At 35.4% G+C, this 16350-nt stretch overlaps 1 protein-coding gene across 3 annotated transcripts; it reads right to left on the bottom strand.

Annotated features, from left to right (window-relative positions):
- Positions 1–2353: 2353 nt before the first annotated feature.
- LOC147494617 (lactoylglutathione lyase GLX1-like) lies at positions 2354–15993 on the bottom strand. 3 transcript variants are annotated; one of them, XM_086569136.1, is made up of 10 exons: positions 15464–15962; positions 15235–15377; positions 13742–13857; positions 13022–13071; positions 12739–12930; positions 12613–12660; positions 7013–7123; positions 3600–3752; positions 3425–3477; positions 2354–2748 (listed from the first exon to the last, which is right to left on the bottom strand). In XM_086569136.1, the coding sequence occupies exons 1-9, from the start codon at positions 15806–15808 to the stop codon at positions 3427–3429; spliced, it is 1209 nt and encodes a 402-aa protein (XP_086425262.1). In that variant the 5' UTR covers positions 15809–15962; the 3' UTR covers positions 2354–2748; positions 3425–3426. The 3 variants fall into 3 exon arrangements, 2 of the variants coding, with proteins under 2 accessions (XP_086425262.1, XP_086425261.1); XM_086569135.1 differs by having other exon boundaries at positions 13022–13086; XR_015200067.1 differs by lacking the exons at positions 2354–2748; positions 3425–3477 and adding an exon at positions 6323–6558 and having other exon boundaries at positions 3619–3752; positions 13022–13086; positions 15464–15993.
- Positions 15994–16350: the final 357 nt, after the last annotated feature.

Here is a 16350-nt window from a genome sequence, read left to right on the forward strand (position 1 = left end):
ACCCCGTCCATACCGGCCGGGATCTTTTAGATAGTTTTTGCCATAATTGTTTTATAATTTTGCAAACTTACTTCGTGGATTTTTAATTTGTTGTTTAGGCAAAACCATCAATTAAAAAATAATCAATTTGTTTATGTTGCACACCACTTTTGCAATATTGTTGCAAGGGGAATTCTATGTGCTAAGAATGTTTTTAATGGGAATGGATATATGGAGTATAAACATCTTATTATTTAGACACTTACGTAAATACCTAGCTCAAAAGATGAACTTTCATAAAGAGTTAAGGGCTTATGAACTTTCACAAAAGATGAACTTATGTACAGACGATGATCATACCACAGTTCCATAATAATAGGGCTCGAGTGCTAGCTTGACCTTGTTAACTGCTCCTTGGAGGTCATTGAAGCTAAACAACATGCATCCAAAACTATTGTCATAACTCCTATGGTATACAACATTCCCTAAGAGGTGTTGTATATAAATGAGATTCTTCGTTATGTTCATGCATTATATCCTACGCTTAAGAGCAAGATTTACACCCTTTTGCTACACTACATAATCTATATGGATTTTGCAGTGCAAGAGTTTCCAAGCTGGGATAGAACGTCCACCTAAGAGAAATTAAGAAAATCTTGCTTGGGTGGTAATTTCCTCAATTTTCTGAATTTAAGGAGTCACTACCTTGTATATCAAACAATTGCTTAGCTCAGGGAGCATATGATAAAAAGATAAATAACTAACGCAAAACATATTTCAGGTAACGTAGTTTAAACTGGACCAATCAATTTCAATATGGGATAAGTACTATAGTGATCAATTTGATCAGTAGTATAACTTGTGAATGGCATGATCATATCATGTCTAGATGCCTCAATTCTTAGCTTGCTTGTGAATATATTGTAGTAGATGTTTGTAAAACTGTAACCATTGTAGCATTCTCGATCTATAACCACCCGGTCTTTGAGTACTTACTTATCTATTAGAAAGAGGCTTCATAAATGACGCCAATACTGCACCTACACATCACATGCTCACAATTGTTATTGTATTATCTTTTAGAGTTTTTTAGGGTGACCTAATACTTTTAGCTATCGTTGAATTTTGAGGCTATGCCATTATTTTTAGGAATGTGTACGTCCTTAAGGTTCTTAGCTTTCGAGTGGGAGAGGAGACACGACTTTTGGACACGAACTCTTTTTCAAGAAAAAATATAATTAAATTGATGATATATATGAAACCGATATATATATTGATAATCTGCCAAAGTTGTATATAATAATCGCTTAAGCTAAGCGCTTCTATTAAGCCAAGCCAACGTCTACCCATTTCATTGGAGCTACAATAATATAATTCCAAAGCTTTTTAATTTTTTTTTTGTTATAACTTTCCATCAACTACATTCAACTACATTCTTGAAGACATAGTTTGAATAACATTATCACACGTCTAACAACGAACAAATTGAACACAAATCAAAGCACTACTCCATTATCACATATACTTTATTTACCAAAAATCAGTTCAATAGATCTTATACATATAACCTACACATAATCAATTCAATACATGCATATTCCATAATTAATATATAAATAACACCGTACCAAATAGCTAGCTTGAAGCTTTGAACATCAGACTTTTTCTACATAATTAAGGTAAAAGACTAAAGGATTAAACACCGTACCATAGGTTGAAGCCTTGAACGCCATAACCTCGACTATATAGATTTGGTATTATACACCAAAAAGAAGGCATACTACACATACCTGTGGAAAGAAAGACGGGTCTTAATAATCTCTCTACCAATAAAATCATTCCTCTTATTTCCTAATTTCATGTCTGATTTCCTATCTTGCTCCACCGTTAGATAATACTGTAAGGTATGGAAATTTAATCAATAACGTATCTCATGCACTCACGACTGTACATACTTGCAGCAAGTATATCCCAACCAAGACCATGAATGTAGATATTAATGAATATCGCGATATACAATTGTAGGAATTAGTTAAAGATACAAATTCATTGAAGTGAAGATCAAGTTAGTAATGGAAACCTTGCATATAGGAATTCATGTTTTGAAAGCAACGAAGGGTCAAATTTCATGCTATTTGTTTCCTGATCGGATCAGAATTGATTTCTAAATGTGGCTTATATTTGTTTACCTTTTTTTCAGTATATTATATTTGTTAGTTTAAGGATCAATTATGAAACTAAATACACAAAGATATAATTATTAAGCAGTAAATTATATTTGTTTACTTAAAAGTTCAAGTTCAATTAGAAAACTAAATACACAAAGATATAATTATTAAAAGTGTCCACGTCTCGGTGTGGTCGTATCCATGTATACATAACTTATGTGGACTTTTTATTACTCTCAATAACAAGCCCAGAACGCAGAGACCATGTTGCACGACGAATGTAAGCCTTGATTAATTAGGGCCCAAGCAGGAGACACATGTCCTTGCTGTTTTGATTCTTAACTCTTTACAAGTACCCACATGAAAAGAAAGGACACCAAGAAAATTGCCTAACAGCATAAAGTTGTAGATTACATTGAAATTCTTCTAACCAAAAAGTGCAGATGTTGAAGTTTGGATCACTACAGAGAATTGCACTCCTTAATCAATCCTAAGCAAAGAAGTTGCAGCATAAAAGGCTGTCACTGACAGCTTAAGCAAACAGGAGACCGTGACAAGTTGCGTTCATGTCATCCAAATTGTCCCAGGGATTGTCTTAGACCTGCAAGGCGCAAAACCCATAAACAATCAAATTGAGCTGACATGAAACAACACTGCATATTTTAAGGTAGTAGCCCATTGTGGAACTTTGCTATACATGTTAATGTTTGAGTTACCAACTTGACAAAATGTTCGCACTTCTAATTAAAAACAGAATCATTCTCTTATTAAAACGAGAATCACATTTCTTAATTAAGTCAACTATTAAAACGAGATCTCTCTCCCAATTAAAAACCAGGTTTCTAAAACTTAATTAAACCACTTTGTTAGGAAATTAGAGCGGGTTAGCAACTAAAACGGAAATTCTTTCCCCCAATTAAAACAATTTGTTAACAAATTTCTATATGTATAGTACGTCATGATTATTGAGCAAGTTTTCAAAAGAGTCAGTGCATATGCATGGGCCTACTTTCTAGTAATACATGGTGAAACATAACAAATCTATGAATACCATATAGGATTTGCCCTTTTCCATTATTAAAAAAAAAATCCTTTGTCCAATTATGTGCAACCAAAATAACCATTAATCAAAATAATAATAAACTCCGAAATGCACCAACTCAAAACTACATAAAAGAAACAACAAAGGAAAACCTAAATTGTTAAACAATAACAAAAAAAAAAAAAATAATATACATACATAAAATATCTAACAAGAGTTGTGTGAGCCAACTCACCCTCATTTATTCACTCCATCCATCCACTTTAGAAATAAAGAGCGAGCCAATACCTATAAAAGCAATAACAAAAAGTTATATCACCATTAAATTTGAGGCAATAGCTAAAAGCAACAACAAAAACTTATATCAACAGTAAATTTAAACAACCTAATACATGACATTAATATCTCACCATCTTCAATCCATCTGGATCAAGAAAACAAAGTGAATTCATTCTATCTCCTTCAGAACGTGAGTACAAACGCTTAATACTCCCTCCAAATTCTTGTACAGCCTGGTAGACAACCTCGCCAATCTCGTATAAATCCTCGGAAAGCACAAAATACTAAAAAACCAAAAAAAACAAAAATCATAAAATACCAAAGAATAAGAAACCATATGATGGACTAGAAAAGAAACCAACTGGAAAAAGGAAATGAAAAGAGACCACAACATCTACACAAAAACAACATAAAGCACTACTAAGTTAAAATCTAACATGCAGAGTCTTTCTCCATCTTCTCTTGTTTATTCTTTTTGGCGCCTTTCCATGCCATGCCTCGCCTAAAGCATTATGCCAAGGTAGCGGCCGGAACTCATGAAGCGATCATTACACAAAGACAGGGTGGAGGGCTTGAAGATGGAGCCTTTGGCGCACCCGAGGAAGTATAGGATAATTGGACCCCTCATTGCCCACTGTCCGGTCCCATTGCCACAACCAACCTAAGTGAAACACCCTATAAGGTTACATGATACAGACTCCTTTGTTTGGAAGCGATTCTAATTGGATAACCTAGTCTTGATACTTTGTGGTGAGGCTGCAATAATAAAATGGTTGGACCCGAAGTCCAAATGTATCGGTGCTTACCAAATCCACACATCACTACCTCTCTCACACAAAAATAAGACCAAAATCGGTAACCCTCTCAAATGTAAAGTACTCAATAATACTATTTCATTTCCTCGTGCTTACATATGATGTGAATGGTGTGTGGCATGTGGCACGTGATGTGGCACGGCGTGCACCATCTCATAAGCAAATTGAACACCTTGGTGACACCTTAGATAATAGCCATTTCCAATAACATAAACATATATAAACTGCATTACCATACTAGCTTTAACCCGTGGCTACGCCACTCATTGTCTTACAGGATTACTCCTTTCCACATTAACATGCATGTGGGGCATCCACAAAGATTATGCAATCCATATATATAAACATGTACGTCATCTCGTATTAGTTCAACTCCATCTTAATAATTTAAAGTCCACTAACGATGTAGCATTTCAAAATAGGTGTAGGAGTGCTGCTTAAAGGTACGGTACTAACTATTAAGCACACACACGTAGAATCAAAATAAAGCAGACAATGCAGAAGAAAAATAGCCTCCATTATATTTCATAAATGTCAGTTCAAAAAGACAAATTAAAAACGGAAATTCTACCTGCAATCAATTGAACAAATCTAAGAGCAAGTAACACAAATTGGAAAAAGCATGATATGAGTGGGTTTTGTGTTGTTCTATCAGTCCTGCTCCTTTGAGAATACTCATTTCAGTACCATAGATAAGAATGACAAGAGGTATGAGTACATAAACGGATCAAAGACCAATTGGCAAGGCAAAGTAGTGCCAGTAGACAAAGACAATACATCCACCGAAGTAGAAAAATGACTTCCACAAAAAGAGTAATTCAAAAGACTGATATGCATATCCAACTAAAGAATTACATCTACCTGACAAAAAAAAAACAAATACAAAATTTCCTAAAGGACGTGAACACGTGAAGCACAACATAACAGAGAAGAATAAGGTGGTGTGTCCAACGTTCAACACCATCTCCGATGCCAAATTTTGAACACTGAATTATGATTATACACAACATCTAGACTCAAATAAATTCTGATTGCAGATCAAAATTTTATAGTTACCAATTGGAGAAAACCATACAAAGAGGAATATAAGCGAACATGTAGATTATGGATAAACAACTCTAATAAGAGTGATTGAGGGCTTTTTTTTAAAAAAAAAGTATCACAAAAGCATAAATCACATGTTACCACATTTAACAAAAAAGACAGGGTAGATGCCTATGACAGTTCTTTGAGGCTAGGCTACATCATTTTGGTTGTGGCTAAGCTACACATACACTGATACAATGGTCAAGTATATATCATGGAGTAAATCCAATCACCAATTAATTGCACAACGGGATCCATACACTGATCATGGCTGTCACAACTCACAACCAATTTATTTTGCAAGGTGTTGGTGATTTGCAGCACCTATATCATATGTTTGATAATGGTCATTAAGAACGTAAAATACCAAGCAAACACATTGCCATTAGGGATGGTAAAGCATAGAGCTTAGCATTGGAATAACACAGCATTAATAACCATTAGGGGTTCAGGGTTCATGACTTAGGTTGCCACATAATTGAGTTACAAATAGTACATAACTAAACCTATCTATCTATACTAACTCTTTATAAAAATAGCACTTCGGGATTATAACAATTCAATGGAGAAGGAAAGGACGTTAATGTACAATTCGATGGAGAAGAAAAGCTTGGGTAAGCACAGTTTCAGTAAGCACAAGTATAATATTGTTGATTTCTTGCCATGTTTGAATCTAACAGATTTTGCAATCCATTAATAAAGAAAGTATTAAAAAAATTGGGGAAAATCATGGTGTAGTCTTGCCTAATTGAGAATTATTACCCTATATTTTCAGACCCAAGACCCAACTTTCTTTGAAATATAGAATTAGAAGATGGAAAGAAACTTAATAGATATAAGAAAGGCAAGAACGTACCATAATTTAAGAAGATGATGGTTGAATTTCAGAGAAACAAATGAGAAATGGATTCAATCATTGAAAGTGGGTTGAATACAAAGGGTAGAGTTGATACCTAAAAACTTGAATTCTTGACACAAGCTCTTGTGGTATCTCGACGGAATTTGGTTCTCTAAGGTATCAAAATTGTCATTTTGAGATCTTGAACTATGGTTATATTTGTCAAAATTGACAAGCCCCGAAACCAAAAAAAGTAACCCTAAACTCGATCGATCAAGTGATGCTTATTTTCCTTCTAGTTTGTTCTTCGCTCATGCTCAGTCTCCTCTTTTTGGGAAGGTAAGTTCACAACTACAAAATAAAAAATTCAGGTGAAGTAAGATATGCATATCTTTTCATCTTCTTCAAAATTTCAGAAGTAGCAACTTGGGTCAGAAGCTCTTTTTTGCGCATTTCCACGCTTTTATTCACCACGCCTTGCCTATAGTGGTCAGCTAGGTGCGCCGAGGCGGTAGGAGCACAATAAGAGATCATTACACATTGCAGAGGTGGAAGGTTGAAACATGGACGCCTTCACATGCTTCAGCAACACCTTTAACAGCATGGGTGCTTACATAGTCAATGAGTTTTACACGTCTCTCATTTTGTACATTTATCAAATAAAAGCATCAAGTTAATTGATCCAAGCGAGAAACTGAACAAGCATGTTAGTGGTTTGACTTGCTACTGTAAAAACTAAAAATCGACCAAGAGTATAATCTTTACACAACAAACCAGCATTTACCAATTTCATCCTTCAACTTACCTGTATGTTTGAGTTTCCTTGTTGGTATTCCACGACACCATGATAGGCACGAAACTCAAAAACAACTTGATTGGTCGAATCATGTGCAAAGCTCAAAAAAGCTGAAGTGTACTGCAAGGTGTGCAAAAAAAAAAAAAAAAAAAATCAATTAGTGTAGATCTATAAAGTGCCACATCGGATTTTTACCATTATCCAAAAACAAAGAGGGAAGGCATTGATAGGAAATTGTCACAGCAAAGTGTACTTTTAAATAAAGTGCACATCAGATTACATGAGTAACTCAATCCATATTACAAACAAACATTAGACAACTAGTACAAACACATCTTGTAAAAGGAGAACAACAACACTGAACTCACTCGCACACAATGGAGATAATTCCGTAAGACAAAATTTTTACATGTCACTCCAATAAATTCTTAGAAGTCTTTGATTCCTTAAAGTTAAAGAAAATGCATCCACTTTAGTTAGCAAGATGTCAACATAAGGTCCAGATCAAATCTGAAGAAAGTTTAATCGGGTAGACAAAGATGATGGTTAGCTGGCTGGCGCAAGAGCAAAAAATAGATTTGGTTGGTATTCGCCCTCGAATGAAGATGCTTAACTGGTTCGAACCTAGCTAGGAATTGGCGGAGTCTGCTTGCTTACCTTCTCTCGATGGAGGGCTTCCTTGCCTCATAGGGCTCCGATAGCTTTCACTGGGCCTTGCAAGGCATTGAGAAGGATAAAGAGCTGGGCTTGGAGTCGAAGAAACGCAGTTGGTTCAGGTAAATGTCTTGAGTCTGGAGATGGATAAATGGATGGTATTGGCCATTTGGCCGGGCTCGCTAATGGGTCAGTAGTTCCTATTACTGCTTCTGAAGCTGCTGTATCCGCCCCCACACACCTCCCCAAGCTGATGATTCAACGAGAAGTTCACTCATTGGGGCTCTTGCCTCCGCTGGAGAGCTTGAAACAGATAGCATTGGATTAGCTGGACTAGAGCTTTCAATCGATTGATTGGATTCCACAGATGAAGGAGCAGAGGGAGGGAGTGCCTCTTACTAAAGAAACTACGCGATTCGATAAGTTTTATAAGCAAACTGATCCTATTACTAAATCTTATAAGCTTCCAGAGCAAACTGAAGTTCTGATAAGCTTACTTCAGAAAGAGTAATGCCATCTCTTACTGAATTGGGATTAGATAAGTCTCATAAGCAAACAATGCATAAGCCAGAAACTCTGCCTTTACCACAGGTTCTTCTTTCTTTTCTCAGAGAAGAAATGATTCAAAGATAGTAAAAGAGTCTCCCGCTTTAAGAATCTCAGGCTAATCTGACAGGATAAACAAGCGCCTATCTTTCCTATTTCTTTCGAATCGGTATGAAAAGAAGTTGAAACTATTGTTTCGGACACTCCCCGGCCCCGATTAAACATCCGTTTTTCATTATATAAATAGAGATTGCGTATCCGATATGAGATAGATTGAAGTCTGGTATCCTAGTTTTGGGACTAGAGTTCGCTTACTTTCTCTATTGACTGCTTAACCGAACAGTTCATCGAATCGGAGCCTGTGAAAACAAGAACTCCCATCGCTTGCTAGATCCACCAGTGGACCCGCGACTTGCCTCACCTGTGGAAACTGATAGATTAGCTGCAGCATAAATCTAATTTCCTACCTCGAGTGATGTGTTAAGAGTCCCTGCCTAAAACAATTTCATCAATGCAATAAATAAAAAGTTAGATAAAGCTGAGATTGGATCCCCTAAAACAGAATTACAAGTTCACATAAACATTTATTTATTTATCCAATATTGAGTTCCTTCCAAACTCCATTACTAGCTTTTCTCTATAAATCGCCTCTTTCCCCATTACAGCCGCCACTTTATCAATCACTTTGTTAGCTGACAAAAAGTCCATTCTTCTTCTTCTTCTTCAATTTGAGGCAGGATTTCACTATCATTGTTTTTTCTTTTTTCTCAATCCCTTGAAATCCGTTGACTATTCTAAATGAGCATCAAGCAATATCTCAGCCATTAGAGCAATAACTTTCAAAAAAACAGATTGCCTACAGACACGTTGATTCGGGATTATGTATGAAGGTGTGGAATCTCCTGCATTGTTGTAGTCTTTTGTAGAATCCAAATCCTAGCATATATGACAAGTTATATTGTACTAGAAAACCACATGACTACACCTTCTTTAATGTTAATAAGCAACTTCCAATGAAGTTAATTTTATAGCGCACTGAGTGAGTCAGAATTTGCCAACTAACGAAAGACTAACATCACAAATTTCCAATGCCATTCCTGTATGACATATTTATGCATAAAAAGCCTTTAGAATCCATATTTGAACCAATCTGACTCTTGAATACAACCTCATTGCATATACCAAGTAGCTAAGCTGGAAACCTAACAGTGGTCCAATTAGTTAGGTCTAGGAAATAAATTAGTCCGTGTAAGCAGACTAATCGGCCTCTAGACGGTCTAATAGGGCTCAAGTTTGTATTTTTGTTTTTTAAAACTGATGACTTTCCAAAACAAAACCCAAGAAGGCTTATGATTTGAATATGGGTTCAAAAGACAAGTCCAATATTAATTTAAAAAATTCCCATGGGGATTTTGAAACAGAGTCTTTCACTTCAGCCCTCCCAAAATAGATTGTATTGTTTGGTCATCTCTTTCTCTGTGTCTCTGTTCAACTCAAACAGCTCACTTTCCATCTGCTATGTCTATTTTAAGTACTTGTGATTGTGTTTAATATTTGTATCATAGTAAACTAGCACTTCCGAACGCACCATGCGCTGCACCAAACGAATGAGATATGACAATGTAGGAAATTTCACACAAAAAATAAGATATTCCGTATCAGCATCAAATATGACTCTTGAAATTAAGTATAGTTAATCACCTCTCAAAAGAAGAGCACGAATTTGAGATATTAAAATAATTGTAATTGTACAGACTACAGAATGAGTTTTTAGTCCCCGAGTAGGTAGGAGTGTTAGTAATTGTTTAGTCTTTATTTAAGGAGAGTGAGTTGTATGTAATCATTACATTCACTTTCGCTATTATCAACATAATTTTATATTTCCATTGTAATTATTAAAGAGACACTGCTCCGATTTTTAACTGCAAGTACCAAACCTTTTAAACGATAAAAAGAGAAAACAATGACTGAATAATTTCTTCAAAATTAGTCTTCAAAATTGTGTTTCATATCATCCTCAGGAGAATTTCTTCAAGAACAAATGGGTATCCAACACCATTATTGTAAGGTTGATGTCGAGAGATAGTGTCTATGAGAAGAAAAATAATAAAATAAAAAGTGTAGATCACTTTACCTTAATAAAAAAAGCATTACAGCTTCAGCTTCGTATAACAACAGGCATTGTTTCCTATCTGTGAATTCAGCGAAATGGAATTAGGGGTTTTCTTGTTTTCTGTTTTCTCCTCAATTGTGTTGTGAGTTATAATTGTTTTGCTCCTTACATTTGGGGTTTGGGCATATTGTATGCACTTGAGGTATTTGAGTACTTGTTTCCATTTCGCATTTTCTCAGTTGTTTGGTCTGAACAGAAGTGGTGGGAAAGATGGTGAAGATATTAGGGAAAAGTGAGGGTGAGGGTTCTGGTTCGGTTGTTATTTTTTTCTTTTTGACAGTGTTGGTTCGGTTGGTGGACTTGTAAAGCCGATAGGGAAAATTTTGAATAAGAAGAGATGTTATGCTCCGTTTCTATTGGATTTTGGGCAGTCTAATTCCGTTCTACATAATTATATGTTCCTCAAGTAATGAACACACGGCCTAGAGGTATCGAGAAGAGGACTTGCAAACGACTCAATGGGACCGCACCAAGCACTTGCAGTGTCAAGGCAAACTCACAATAACTTTTCGAGCGACTCAATTCATTTGCGACACCCTAAACCCAAACGACTTGGCACTGTCGCCCCAAGGAAAAAAATCACAGTAAACTTTTCGAGAAACTCAATGGGACCGCATCACCCTTAACCCAAACGACTTGGTGGTGCTGCCTTGTAGTCCCCCAGATGACCTCGTTGGGCCATTTTCAATTAAAAAAAAGTTGATTTAATTACATCAATTAAAAGCACATAGAAGTTGATTTCAATCAAATGTTGTTTTTTTTTAATTACATTAAAAAGTTGATTTAGGACTTGGAGTTTTGAAAGTGGGGGGTATAAGAGAAGACAAAGAAAGTAAGGGCAAAAGATGGTTGCAACAGGTTACCTTCATGTAGTTGGGGAGTGCCCAACACAAAACATGTTTTTTAGGGCAATGGCAAACTTGTAATAATTCTTTTTTTTTGGCCTGCCCAACACAAAATGGTGCCCAATGAGAAACCCTTAAATATTATTTTACTTTAAAGGAGCCCATTGGAGGACACCCTCTTTATACTTCCAAAACGAGTCCAAAACCTTCATTTAGAATTTTAGACCCTTTAAACGTTGATGTGGACCTTTATTATGAAGGCTTGCCTTGGCAATGCCCTAACCACTGGTTATATATAAGACCCTTTTTATCTAGGCAATAAAACTATAAACAGGATTCCAAGGATGAGAAGTGCACCTACCTATTGAGACGTCATAGATAAAGTCTCTCTAATAAATTAATTAATTAAAAAAAAAAAACCCCTAAAGCTTGATCATACGCAAAGTGACACCCAATCCAGAATGTAAGAAACTAAATTAGTAGGCGGGTATTCGGTTTTGGAGTTTGAGCATTTGAGTTTGGAAGATTGTCGACGACATATTGGTAATTGTATATTTGTATATAGACTTAAAAGTAAAAGTTGAAAAAGGCGACGGTGCAAATCAGCTCCCTTGGACGTTAGTTTGCACTTAAATCAGCTCCATTGGACTCATATTTATTCGGGGGGAAAATTGCCAAGCGCCTAGAAGAACTGCTATTGGCGGTTCTAGTGGTATTTCAATAACCTCGTCAACAACATTAAATATACATTAAAAGCGTCATCGACTGCTGGTGTCGGTTTACTGATCTTGGCTATGCCCTGCACCCTTAGCTTGGCTTCTATAGGATTTGTAATTTGATATTCTACTCGTACTCTAACCTCGTATATGCTGGATATGGATAACAATCTTCGGTCTCTACTAGTTATGCTCAAGGAAATGTAACTTAGTCAACTGGTTCATAACAACTGAATAAAGGACTTGCTATGGTGATTAGTCGAGGTTCATTAACAAACTATGAAAAAAGCAAATTCGGAAATGAGAATACCTAATAATATGAGTCCAAGAGCTAGAGGCAAGACCACCATAGAATTCCTTGGAAAAACCATTTTTTATTAGTTTGACAATTAAGGTGGGATTACAGCATCCCTAACTTTTCATTGATTGACAATTCTAAAATATACCATCTTAACATTGCTAAGATAAAAGTCTAGTTTAACTAGAAAATCATGTTTAAAATTTTTCCTATATTTCTTTTGCACATTACTCGATGCTACTTAGCATTCGAAAATTGGACCAAACTACCAATGTTGATGTACTAGCATACCGATGTTGCTTGATCATAACATAAAGAGGAAAAAAGATAAAATTAACACATTAGAAGTTAAAGGATGTTTTGGTAAATGACTTTACCTTTAGTTCGGGGCTCACTTTTTTCCTCAGCAATTTCATCCCCAATGCCTGCACGAACAAATGAATAAATTATATAGAAAAAATGTTTACAGACAAACTTCAAAAATGTTATATCCAATATTCAACCTTTTCATAGAAATGAATCGCACGATCAATATTAATGACCCAAGTCATTACAGGGGAAATTATTTCACTATGATGCTCCTGCTCAATGAGCTCAAACGTATATCCATCGGGATCCTTCACCAAAACTTTACCAAATCCACCATCTAAGACAATTCCATCTTTCTCTAAAATTCGTTGGACCTTCCCATTCACCTGTCAATTCATGAAATTAAAAAATTATATATTTTAATAACAGGATACTATTTACAAAATTATGAATTTCTGTTAATTAGGAAACACTTACATCATTTGTGACAATAGTGAAATGTCCGAACTGATTTCCAACATCATAACCTACCGCTCCAAAAACTACAAATTGTTAAAAAATATATATATATTAGTGCAATTAAATGTCATTGGGCATAGAAAGTAATATTTTCGTGAAAGAGTAGACCATCTGGATTTCAGGTGGATGCTAGTGTGCCGGATGATGTGGTACTGGGAGAAAGGGCTATTCAGAATTCAAATTCTAATGTTATCAGTACTGGATGCTTTGTAATCGGGAGAAGTATTGGTTGAAGAGTGTCTGAACAAGCAATGAGTGTTCAAAGGTGGAGCTCTCATTCCATTAATAGGTAGAGATCAGAATCCCTTTTTGACTAGTAAATAAGCATAACTTGGCAAGCTCGGAGGAATCTAAAATTGAACAAAGCCCTAATTGTGTACTAAAGCTCATTACTGATCTACTAAACCACAAGGATACGTCACTAATCCTCCCTCTCTTGGAGACACGAATTGAAATAGTCCCAACGAGGTTTCAATTAGGTAATCGGGGATAACATCATTTTGGATACCCTCTAACGAAGCGAAATGGTTGACGACATCACAAAAAAAACATAAGTATTTTCGAAAATAAGGAAAAAGAGGAACATAAATTGGTTGACGATGTCACAAAATTATTATTTCATTAGCCATTTGCTTCTCTATTTCTTAATATAAAGTGAAATTTACCGAAGAAACTTACTTTGTGTAGGATGTAAGAAGAAGTCATGGCTTAGTTGTACAGCCCCACACAAGTATCTGTCTCGCGGAACAAGCCATCCCTTTACAAATTTAAGCCCAAGAAACTCGGTGTAAAATCTGTAATTAGATTTCGATAATTAGAACTTTCATAATCATACTAGGCACAATCAGTGGCGGAGCCAGGGGGGGCCCAGGGTACACCCTGGCTCACCCTCAACTTCTTAAAAAAAAAGTTTTTTTTTTTTTTTTTTTTTTGGATAATACTCAAAAAAAGTAACTACCATATATATGAATACAGTTTTGTTACTAAAACCTCACCGTGAATCCTGACCAAAATAAAAATCTATTTCCCTAACTAACATTGAGAAAGCTCATGATCTCTAATTTTATGTATTTTGAGAAACAACACTTTTGGCAAAGTTTTTCTTTGTTTGGAAAAACAAAAGAGATGAAAGAGAAAAAAGAGTAATAACACTCTCAACTCTCCGTCCCAATAACTCATATGTATATTTATTGGTATGTTTTCTAAACCTTAATTCCCCAATCTCTTATTCTTTTAGTTTTTGTTAATGAATTTTATTAATTATAATTCAATTTTGTATGTAATGAATTCGATCTATCGGCGGTTTTTCGAGTCCATTACAATTTTAATTTGTTGCATAAATTTTTTGATTGTCAATTGTAGTGAATTTATTACTTTTGAATCTACTTAAGGCGTTGATTGGAATTTGAATTGAATGAAAATGAAAACAATTAAAATAAACGCTAAAGTGACGACAAAAAAATGTACTAGCAAGTGTCTAAACATATACTTTTTTTAAACAATGGTGGGATCATAAACCATGTTGGCTATAACAAACTAGCTTGAAAATTCAATTTTTGCTTACCCACTATAGATTTTTGACAAAGCGGAAACATGGGGATTATATTCCCAATCTAGAATTTGTAAACGCTTTTGTAAGTCCAGAACACTATTTTTGCTATTAATATTAATTACTTTTTAGCCAAAAAAATGTCTAAACATTGTACAATATTCTTTATTGTGCCCTAAGTGCTTATGTTTTTCCTAATGCCTTTTGGACTATTTTCCTTACAATTCCAAAGAATTCATTGCTTTTTTTCATTTGTGGAATTTTAAAGTGGTTTCCATAAGCATATATATTTGTAAGAAGCATATATTTGTAGGCACTTTTTTCCCAAGTTCTTAATTTTCCAAAGCTAAATGTCCGTGTATTTATTTATTTTCTCCTAAATCATTTCATTAAGCAATCTAGTCTTTTGTAATTCCAAAATTTACATATCTTTTGTGATGGGATTCGAATTGTGTGTTTTTTTTTTATTTTTAAAAAATATGCAAGGGAAAACAAAAATTCTACAAATTGGGTGTTATTTTATTTTAGTTTTTTTTTATAGTGACTAGTTGTGGCTCACCCTCACCCAATTTTCTGGCTCCGCCACTGGGCACAATAACATATTATCAATATTGTAACTTACTCGAGAGTTTGTTGTAGGTTTGACACGTAAAATGTTGCATGCGAAACTTTAGGTTTCAGGGTCCTCGCCCAACCATCAAGCTCTATAGGTAAACTAGGTGGAAGATCTATCATATCCATCATTAAATTTACAGAATGCCTTCGCTGCAACCAGAAATCAAAACAAATGAAAACAGAAATAAAAATATGATAAATTTTAACAAGATGGTTTAATAAGATTTAAGACTTACAGAGAAGTATTCTTGGCCTAGTTTAACATGTTCATTATAAATACTAGCTCGAGTTTCAATGAGAGTCGAATTTGGTGGAATCACAAAATGTTTGAAGAATTTATCTGACCCCCCAAAAAACAATGTCCTATACGAGGATCTCCAAAATTCTTCCGGCGATAAACGCGCCGTCGTCACTGTCGTCGGTTGTAAAATAGTCGGTGGTAGAATAGGAAATTCTTGCGGCGATAAACGCGTCGTCACTGTCGTCGGTTGTAGAATAGTCGGTGGTAGAATAGGTCGTAGAATAGTCGGTACTGTAAGAGTTAAATCCTTTCTTGGTCTCCCTCTCTTTTTGGGTGCCATATTGGAGGATTTTAGGGCAGGGGCGGGGTAAAGAAATTTATATTACAGGCAGTGAGGGGGAACTTCAGAGTAGCAAAATGTGAAGCGCAAAGGTTTAGTCTCATATATAATCTTTAGTCTATGAGTGCAGTTTGTAGACATAAATTGGGTTTATTTGGCAATGATCACTGCTTAACAAATGCCCATGTCTACCAAGGGAAGTATGATGTCAGTTAACGCGTTGTGTGTCGCAAGAATGTCTTCTCGCTCAGCATTTTTTGCTCAGGAATGTTACAGCGCAATTAGTCCTCGGAATACATTGTCGGCGTACGTCAGTCCAGGACTAATAATGCTTTGTGATACACTGACCAAAACCGATGATTATTCATCTGCTAATTGAGTTCTTATGAAAGTCACGCTTATAATCCAGCAGTTTACTCATGATTGTTACCAAATAATGATTCCATTTCAGCATCGATGACCATATAGAAAAATTGAGCACAATAATGAATAAACTGCATTGTAAGTATCTTTACAACTTTTCAAGAAGTTAGGTACATTAG

This window comes from Coptis chinensis, chromosome 6, assembly GCF_015680905.1.
Source record: "Coptis chinensis isolate HL-2020 chromosome 6, ASM1568090v1, whole genome shotgun sequence".
Taxonomy (NCBI): Eukaryota; Viridiplantae; Streptophyta; class Magnoliopsida; order Ranunculales; family Ranunculaceae; genus Coptis; species Coptis chinensis.

Bases quoted from the DNA above. Each gene is read 5' to 3' on its own strand.
- LOC147494617 (XM_086569135.1), bottom strand. From the start codon at position 15,808: ATGGCACCCAAAAAGAGAGGGAGACCAAGAAAGGATTTAACTCTTACA. The intron at 13,858-15,234 runs GTAAGTTACAAT...ATCTAATTACAG, and splicing joins AACCTACAACAAACTCTCGA to ATTTTACACCGAGTTTCTTG. The intron at 13,087-13,741 runs GTAAGTTTCTTC...AACAATTTGTAG, and splicing joins CTTCTTACATCCTACACAAA to TTTTTGGAGCGGTAGGTTAT.